Consider the following 10,000-nt stretch of genomic DNA (forward strand, 5'->3'; position numbering starts at 1 on the left):
CTACCAGGGGCACCTCAGTACTCTACCAGGGGCACCTCAGTACTCTACCAGGGGCACCTCAGTACTATACCAGGGGCACCTCATTACTACACCAGGGGCACCTCAGTACTCTACCAGGTGCACCTCATTACTCTACCAGGGGCACCTCATTACTACACCAGGGGCCCCTCAGTACTATACCAGGGGCACCTCATTACTCTACCAGGGGCACCTCAGTACTCTACCAGGGGCACCTCAGTACTACACCAGGGGCACCTCAGTACTATACCAGGGGCACCTCATTACTACACCAGGGGCACCTCAGTACTCTACCAGGTGCACCTCAGTACTATACCAGGGGCACCTCAGTACTATACCAGGGGCACCTCATTACTCTACCAGGGGCACCTCAGTACTCTACCAGGGGCACCTCATTACTACACCAGGGGCTCTTCAGTACTATACCAGGGGCACCTCATTACTCTACCAGGGGCACCTCAGTACTATACCAGGGGCACCTCATTACTACACCAGGGGCCCCTCAGTACTATACCAGGGGCACCTCATTACTCTACCAGGGGCACCTCAGTACTCTACCAGGGGCACCTCAGTACTACACCAGGGGCACCTCAGTACTATACCAGGGGCACCTCATTACTATACCAGGGGCACCTCATTACTCTACCAGGGGCACCTCAGTACTCTACCAGGGGCACCTCAGTACTACACCAGGGGCACCTCAGTACTATACCAGGGGCCCCTCAGTACTATACCAGGGGCACCTCATTACTCTACCAGGGGCACCTCAGTACTCTACCAGGGGCACCTCAGTACTCTACCAGGGGCACCTCAGTACTACACCAGGGGCACCTCAGTACTATACCAGGGGCACCTCATTACTACACCAGGGGCACCTCAGTACTATACCAGGGGCACCTCAGTACTCTACCAGGGGCACCTCAGTACTCTACCAGGGGCACCTCAGTACTCTACCAGGGGCACCTCAGTACTATACCAGGGGCACCTCATTACTACACCAGGGGCACCTCAGTACTCTACCAGGTGCACCTCATTACTCTACCAGGGGCACCTCAGTACTCTACCAGGGGCACCTCATTACTACACCAGGGGCCCCTCAGTACTATACCAGGGGCACCTCATTACTCTACCAGGGGCACCTCAGTACTCTACCAGGGGCACCTCAGTACTACACCAGGGGCACCTCAGTACTATACCAGGGGCACCTCATTACTACACCAGGGGCACCTCAGTACTCTACCAGGTGCACCTCAGTACTATACCAGGGGCACCTCATTACTACACCAGGGGCCCCTCAGTACTATACCAGGGGCACCTCATTACTCTACCAGGGGCACCTCAGTACTATACCAGGGGCACCTCAGTACTCTACCAGGGGCACCTCAGTACTATACCAGGGGCACCTCAGTACTATACCAGGGGCACCTCAGTACTCTACCAGGTGCACCTCAGTACTATACCAGGGGCACCTCAGTACTCTACCAGGGGCACCTCAGTACTCTACCAGGGGCACCTCAGTACTCTACCAGGGGCACCTCAGTACTATACCAGGGGCACCTCATTACTACACCAGGGGCACCTCAGTACTCTACCAGGTGCACCTCATTACTATACCAGGGGCACCTCAGTACTCTACCAGGTGCACCTCAGTACTACACCAGGGGCACCTCAGTACTATACCAGGAGCACCTCATTACTACACCAGGGGCACCTCAGTACTCTACCAGGGGCACCTCAGTACTACACCAGGGGCACCTCAGTACTATACCAGGGGCACCTCATTACTACACCAGGGGCACCTCAGTACTCTACCAGGTGCACCTCAGTACTATACCAGGGGCACCTCATTACTATACCAGGGGCCCCTCAGTACTATACCAGGGGCACCTCAGTACTCTACCAGGGGCACCTCAGTACTATACCAGGGGCACCTCAGTACTATACCAGGGGCACCTCAGTACTATACCAGGGGCACCTCATTACTACACCAGGGGCACCTCAGTACTCTACCAGGTGCACCTCAGTACTATACCAGGGGCACCTCAGTACTCTACCAGGGGCACCTCAGTACTCTACCAGGGGCACCTCAGTACTCTACCAGGGGCACCTCAGTACTATACCAGGGGCACCTCAGTACTCTACCAGGGGCACCTCAGTACTATACCAGGGGCACCTCAGTACTACACCAGGGGCACCTCAGTACTCTACCAGGGGCACCTCAGTACTATACCAGGGGCACCTCAGTACTCTACCAGGGGCACCTCAGTACTACACCAGGGGCACCTCAGTACTATACCAGGGGCACCTCATTACTACACCAGGGGCACCTCAGTACTCTACCAGGGGCACCTCAGTACTACACCAGGGGCACCTCAGTACTATACCAGGTGCACCTCAGTACTATACCAGGGGCACCTCATTACTCTACCAGGTGCACCTCAGTACTATACCAGGGGCACCTCATTACTACACCAGGGGCACCTCAGTACTCTACCAGGGGCACCTCAGTACTATACCAGGTGCACCTCAGTACTATACCAGGGGCACCTCAGTACTCTACCAGGGGCACCTCAGTACTATACCAGGGGCACCTCAGTACTACACCAGGGGCACCTCAGTACTCTACCAGGGGCACCTCAGTACTATACCAGGGGCACCTCAGTACTCTACCAGGGGCACCTCAGTACTACACCAGGGGCACCTCAGTACTATACCAGGGGCACCTCATTACTACACCAGGGGCACCTCAGTACTCTACCAGGGGCACCTCAGTACTACACCAGGGGCACCTCAGTACTATACCAGGTGCACCTCAGTACTATACCAGGGGCACCTCATTACTCTACCAGGTGCACCTCAGTACTATACCAGGGGCACCTCATTACTACACCAGGGGCACCTCAGTACTCTACCAGGGGCACCTCAGTACTATACCAGGTGCACCTCAGTACTATACCAGGGGCACCTCAGTACTCTACCAGGGGCACCTCAGTACTATACCAGGGGCACCTCAGTACTCTACCAGGGGCACCTCAGTACTACACCAGGGGCACCTCAGTACTCTACCAGGTGCACCTCAGTACTATACCAGGGGCACCTCAGTACTCTACCAGGGGCACCTCAGTACTATACCAGGGGCACCTCAGTACTATACCAGGGCCCCGTTCAGAAGGACACAACGTTGTGGAATTTTCAGAATGTTCAAATAGACATATATATTGTAGAACAAACAGTAATCCCATCGGCTCTATCGATGACATCGGCAAAGTTCCAAAATGGTAGCCTACAGAGCTGTGGTCAACTGTGTCTACAGTATGTGTGTCACTCTGCCCCCTGCAGGCCAAACTGAAGAAACACATCCAGAACCCCAGCGCTTCTGAACTGGTGCACTTCCTGTTCGGCCCCCTGGACCTGGTAAGAACGTGACTGATACACACACACACACACACACACACACACACACACACAATCCTTCCATGGCACTAACCAGACCAGAGTAACACACAAACACACAATCCTTCTATGGCACTAACCAGACCAGAGTAACACACAAACACACAATCCTTCCATGGCACTAACCAGACCAGAGTAACACACAAACACACAATCCTTCCATGGCACTAACCAGACCAGAGTAACACACACACCCTCCCAACCCTGGAATGATACTAACCAGACCAGAATAGTGTGGTTTCACTCAGCTACATAATCATTAATAAGCATAGTGTAGGACAGATTTACCTTTCCTCTCTCATTCATCCAACAACGCTGTCCTGGTTACTGTCCTGGTTACTGTCCTGGATACTGTCCTGGATACTGTCCTGGTTACTGTCCTGGTTACTGTCCTGGTTACTGTCCTGGATACGGTCCTGGATACGGTCCTGGATACGGTCCTGGGTACGGTCCTGGGTACGGTCCTGGATACTGTCCTGGTTACTGTCCTGGTTACTGTCCTGGATACGGTCCTGGTTACTGTCCTGGTTACTGTCCTGGATACGGTCCTGGTTACTGTCCTGGATACTGTCCTGGATACTGTCCTGGTTACTCTCCTGGATACTGTCCTGGTTACTGTCCTGGTTACTGTCCTGGTTACTGTCCTGGTTACTGTCCTGGTTATTGTCCTGGATACTGTCCTGGATACTGTCCTGGATACGGTCCTGGATACTGTCCTGGTTAATGTCCTGGTTAATGTCCTGGTTACTGTCCTGGATACTGTCCTGGTTACTCTCCTGGATACTCTCCTGGATACTGTCCTGGTTACTGTCCTGGTTACTGTCCTGGTTACTGTCCTGGTTACTGTCCTGGTTACTGTCCTGGTTATTGTCCTGGATACTGTCCTGGATACTGTCCTGGTTAATGTCCTGGTTACTGTCCTGGATACTGTCCTGGATACGGTCCTGGATACGGTCCTGGATACTGTCCTGGTTACGGTCCTGGATATGGTCCTGGATACGGTCCTGGATACTGTCCTAGTTACGGTCCTGGATACGGTCCTGGATACGGTCCTGGTTACTGTCCTGGATACTGTCCTGGTTACTGTCCTGGTTACGGTCCTGGATACGGTCCTGGATACGGTCCTGGATACGGCCCTGGATACTGTCCTGGATACTGTCCTGGTTACTGTCCTGGATGCTATTCTGGATACTGTCCTGGTTACGGTCCTGGATACGGTCCTGGATACGGTCCTGGTTACTGTCCTGGTTACTGTCCTGGTTACTGTCCTGGATACGGTCCTGGATACGGTCCTGGATACGGTCCTGGATACGGTCCTGGTTACGGTCCTGGATACGGTCCTGGATACGGTCCTGGTTACTGTCCTGTTTACTGTCCTGGATACGGTCCTGGATACGGTCCTGGATACGGCCCTGGATACGGTCCTGGATACGGTCCTGGATACTGTCCTGGATACTGTCCTGGATACTGTCCTGGATACTGTCCTGGTTACTGTCCTGGATACTATTCTGGATACGGTCCTGGATACGGTCCTGGATACTGTCCTGGATACTGTCCTGGATACTGTCCTGGATATGGTCCTGGTTACTGTCCTGGATACGGTCCTGGATACGGTCCTGGTTACGGTCCTGGATACGGTCCTGGATACGGTCCTGGATACGGTCCTGGATACGGCCCTGGATACGGTCCTGGTTACTGTCCTGGATACTGTCCTGGATAAGGCCCTGGATACGGCCCTAGATACGGCCCTGGATACTGTCCTGGATACGGCCCTGGATACTGTCCTGGATACGGCCCTGGATACTGTCCTGGATACGGCCCTAGATACGGTCCTGGATACGGTCCTGGATACGGCCCTGGATACTGTCCTGGATACTGTCCTGGATACTGTCCTGGTTACTGTCCTGGATACTATTCTGGATACGGTCCTGGATACGGTCCTGGATACTGTCCTGGATACGGTCCTGGTTACTGTCCTGGATACGGTCCTGGATACGGTCCTGGATACGGTCCTGGTTACGGTCCTGGTTACGGTCCTGGATACGGTCCTGGATACGGTCCTGGATACGGTCCTGGATACGGTCCTGGTTACTGTCCTGGATACTGTCCTTGATACGGCCCTGGATACGGCCCTAGATACGGCCCTGGATACTGTCCTGGATACGGCCCTGGATACTGTCCTGGATACGGCCCTGGATACTGTCCTGGATACGGCCCTGGATACTGTCCTGGATACGGCCCTGGATACTGTCCTGGATACGGCCCTGGATACTGTCCTGGATACGGCCCTAGATACGGCCCTATGATAGATGAGAGGATTGGATTGGTGTAACCACATTACCTCCTGATGGTGAAGTTGTTGCAGAATTGCTTCCACCTTAGGTTGAAGGGTTCAAGGATGGTTATAGATGTACAGAGGGTATTTGTACGTTACCTGTTCGAAGTTTTCGGGTCCTGTGGTAGTGTAGAGCTGCCCCGCTCCGTGGTCTCTCCTCACCTGTCTACCTGTCTGTAGCCTGTACAGGTAGATGTGTGACCTCTAACCTTTGACTTCTAGGTGCTCCAGTCCTGTGGTAGTGTAGAGCTGCCCTGCTCCGTGGTCTGTCCTCACCTGTCTGTAGCCTGTACAGGTAGATGTGTGACCTCTAACCTTTGACCTCTAGGTGCTCCAGTCCTGTGGTAGCGTAGAGCTGCCCCGCTCTGTGGTCTCTCCTCACTTATCCAGAGATGCAGTAGACTTCCTGAGAGGTCATCTGTCGCCTAAAGAAATGACCATCTTTGAACTGCTGGGAGATGGGTGGACAAGACCTAGGTACTGGAGAGTGTGTGTGTGTGTGTGTGTGTGTGTGTGTGTGTGTGTGTGTGTGTGTGTGTGTGTGTGTGTGTGTGTGTGTGTGTGTGTGTGTGTGTGTGTGTGTGTGTGTGTGTGTGTGTGTGTGTGTGTGTGTGTGTGTGTGTGTGTGTGTGTGTGTGTGTGGTGTGTGTGTGTGGTTGCACATGTGCTGATAGAGGTAGATACTTTCGGGGTAAGGTAACTAGACTATACGATAAACAGGGTAGCAGCAGCCTGTATGTGAGTGGGTGTGTGTGTAGAGTCAGTATAAATGGATGTGCATATTATGTGTGAGTGAACAGATGGTGGAATGAGTGTGTGTGAGTGTGTGGGGCCCTGTGAGTGTGTGGGGCCCTGTGAGTGTGTGGGGCCCTGTGAGTGTGTGGGGCCCTGTGAGTGTGTGTGTGAGTGTGTAGGGCCCTGTGAGTGTGTAGGGCCCTGTGTCTGTGTAGGGCCCTGTGAGTGTGTAGGGCCCTGTGAGTGTGTAGGGCCCTGTGAGTGTGTAGGGCCCTGTGAGTGTGTGGGGCCCTGTGAGTGTGTGGGGCCCTGTGAGTGTGTGGGGCCCTGTGAGTGTGTAGGGCCCTGTGAGTGTGTGGGGCCCTGTGTGTGTGTGTAGGGCCCTGTGAGTGTGTGTGAGTGTGCATAGATACTGCAATAATCAGAATAAAAGGTCAATATGATACAAGGGTAACTTAGATGGCCCGTGTCCCTGTTGGTAAACATCAGATGTGTCCATCTGAATTCAGAATTTAAGGTCAGTAATAACCTCTACATTTATAGATGGGAGTGATTTGTTATGCTATTATCCCATTGATAACATGTTATCTAAAACCTGCTGTTAAGGCCTGCAATTTATCAGAATGTAGACGTTGTTATAGGCTTGTATGAGCCTTTATAATGTCTTATAGGCCTTGTCATATGTCCAGTGATGTAGTGATAAACTCTGATTGTCGGTCGGGGTGAAATCAATGATGTGGTAAACTGGTGTTTACCCTCCACTACAACCCTGGTTGTCTGTGTGTTTACCCTCCACTACAACCCTGGTTGTCTCTGTGTTTACCCTCCGCTACAACCCTGGTTGTCTCTGTGTTTACCCTCCACTACAACCCTGGTTGTCTCTGTGTTTACCCTCTACTACAACCCTGGTTGTCTCTGTGTTTACCCTCCACTACAACCCTGGTTGTCTCTGTGTTTACCCTCCACTACAACCCTGGTTGTCTCTGTGTTTACCCTCCGCTACAACCCTGGTTGTCTGTCTGTTTACCCTCCACTACAACCCTGGTTGTCTGTCTGTTTACCCTCTACTACAACCCTGGTTGTCTCTGTGTTTACCCTCCACTACAACCCTGGTTGTCTCTGTTTACCCTCCACTACAACCCTGGTTGTCTCTGTGTTTACCCTCTACTACAACCCTGGTTGTCTCTGTTTACCCTCTACTATAACCCTGGTTGTCTCTGTGTTTACCCTCTACTACAACCCTGGTTGTCTCTGTGTTTACCCTCCGCTACAACCCTAGTTCTCTCTGTGTTTACCCTCCACTACAACCCTGGTTGTCTGTCTGTTTACCCTCTACTACAACCCTGGTTGTCTCTGTGTTTACCCTCTACTACAACCCTGGTTGTCTCTGTTTACCCTCTACTATAACCCTGGTTGTCTCTGTGTTTACCCTCTACTACAACCCTGGTTATGTCTGTGTGTTTACCCTCCACTACAACCCTGGTTGTCTCTGTTTACCCTCTACTACAACCCTGGTTGTCTCTGTGTTTACCCCAGAGCGGACTGGCCACGGGACCAGTGTGCCTCTACCTACTTCCCTAAGTTCAGGAACGGGTGGGAGCCCCCAGCTGAGCTGTTCAGGACCGCCCCATGGGAGACAGAGGGATCAGGGGAACCTCCCATGTCCTTCATGTCCCACCCCATGTCCCCACACAAGTCAGAAGAGGTGAGAGGGAGGGAGATTGATCAGTAGGAAAACAGCTGTAGTAATTTCTGGACCGCTGTTCGTTTCAGTCCTTATAGTAGACCACTGTTAGTTCTTCATTTGTTTGTTTACATTTCTTCTCGCTTATAAGCTCTTCTTGGTTTGCAAAACAGGTTTGAATACTTTGAGCACAGGGTGTTAGGATAGTCAGACACACACAGTACCAGTCCATATCATCACTTTACAATGATAATAAAATCCTCTCATTTTCAGTTTTTCGGAACCCAGTCTTCCAGCTCATCAAATGGGTCAGTTTATGATATTTCTAGTTAATGTGATTCTACATTACAACACACTGCTACTTTTCTCATTGTTGTTACTTCTTTTTATTTAATTTGATTTAACTTTGTTGTTTCTTGAGCTGCATTGTAATCTGTACACATGTTAAGACTGTTTGTTGTTCGTGACTCTGTGACATTTGTCTCCTGTCTCAGGTCCTACAATGGTCTGGCGTCCTCGTCCCGTAAATATGCTAAGATCTGCTACCACTTTGTGGCCCGCAACGCCAACGAACTGTCAGTACTGCAGGACGAGGTGGTAGAGGTACGACATCTATATTATAATGCTGTCAGTACTGCAGGATGAGGTGGTAGAGGTACGACATCTATATTATAATACTGTCAGTACTGCAGGACGAGGTGGTAGAGGTACGACATCTATATTATAATACTGTCAGTACTGCAGGACGAGGTGCTGAAGGTACGACATCTATATTATAATGCTGTCAGTACTGCAGGACGAGGTGCTGGAGGTACGACATCTACAGTTGAAGTCGGAAGTTTACGTACACTTAGGTTGGAGTCATTAAAACTTGCTTTTCAATCACCACACATTTCTTGTTAACAAACTATAGTTTTGGCAAGTCGGTTAGGACATCTACTTTGTGCATGACACAAGTCATTTTTCCAACAATTGTTTAAACAGCTTGGAAAATTCCACGAAATTATGTCATGGCTTTAGAAGCATCTGATAGGCTAATTGACATAATTTGAGTCAATTGGAGATGTACCTGTGGATGTATTTCAAGACCTACCTTCAAACTCAGTGCCTCTTTTGCTTGACATCATGGGAAAATCAAAAGAAATCAGCCAAGACTTCAGAAAAAAAATTGTAGACCTCCACAAGTCTGGTTCATCCTTGGGAGCAATTTCCAAACGTCTGAAGGTACCACATTCATCTGTACAAACAATAGTACACAAGTATAAACACCATGGGATCACGCAGCCATCATACCGCTCAGGAAGGAAACGCGTTCTGTCTCCTAGAGATGAACGTACTTTGGTGCAAAAAGTGCAAATCAATCCCAGAACAACAGCAAAGGACCCTGTGAAGATGCTGGAGGAAACGGGTACAAAAGTATCTATATCCACAGTAAAACAAGTTCTATATCAACATAACCTGAAAGGCCGCTCAGCAAGGAAGAAACCACTGCTCCAAAACTGCCATAAAAATCCAGACTACGATTTGCAACTGCACATGGGGACAAAGATCGTACTTTTTGTAGAAATGTCCTTTGGTCTGATAAAACAAAAGTAGAACTGTTTGACCATAATGACCATCGTTTTGTTTGGGGGAAAAGGGGGAGGCTTGCAAGCCGAAGAACACCATCCCATCCGTGAAGCACGGGGGTGGCAGCATCATGTTGTGGGGGTGCTTTGGGGCAGGAGGGACTGGTGCACTTCACAAAATAGATGGCATCATGAAAATCATGAAAA

General features: G+C 50.9%; 1 protein-coding gene across 5 annotated transcripts in view; it reads left to right on the forward strand.

Moving 5' to 3' along the window:
- The window catches only part of LOC110521167 (epidermal growth factor receptor kinase substrate 8-like protein 2), a 114,206-nt gene that overhangs the window by 89,293 nt on the left and 14,913 nt on the right, over positions 1 to 10,000 (forward strand). For 4 of the 5 annotated variants that reach the window (XM_090230941.1, XM_090230940.1, XM_090230942.1 and 1 more), the window contains 5 exons: positions 3,358 to 3,432; positions 6,135 to 6,283; positions 8,078 to 8,246; positions 8,499 to 8,533; positions 8,720 to 8,828. In XM_090230941.1, the coding sequence (XP_090087067.1) occupies positions 3,358 to 3,432; positions 6,135 to 6,283; positions 8,078 to 8,246; positions 8,499 to 8,533; positions 8,720 to 8,828 (537 nt within the window). The other variant, XM_090230944.1, reaches the window with a different exon arrangement.

This window comes from Oncorhynchus mykiss, chromosome 4 (genome assembly GCF_057628025.1).
Source record: "Oncorhynchus mykiss isolate SJ-2025 chromosome 4, ASM5762802v1, whole genome shotgun sequence".
Classification (NCBI taxonomy): Eukaryota; Metazoa; Chordata; class Actinopteri; order Salmoniformes; family Salmonidae; genus Oncorhynchus; species Oncorhynchus mykiss.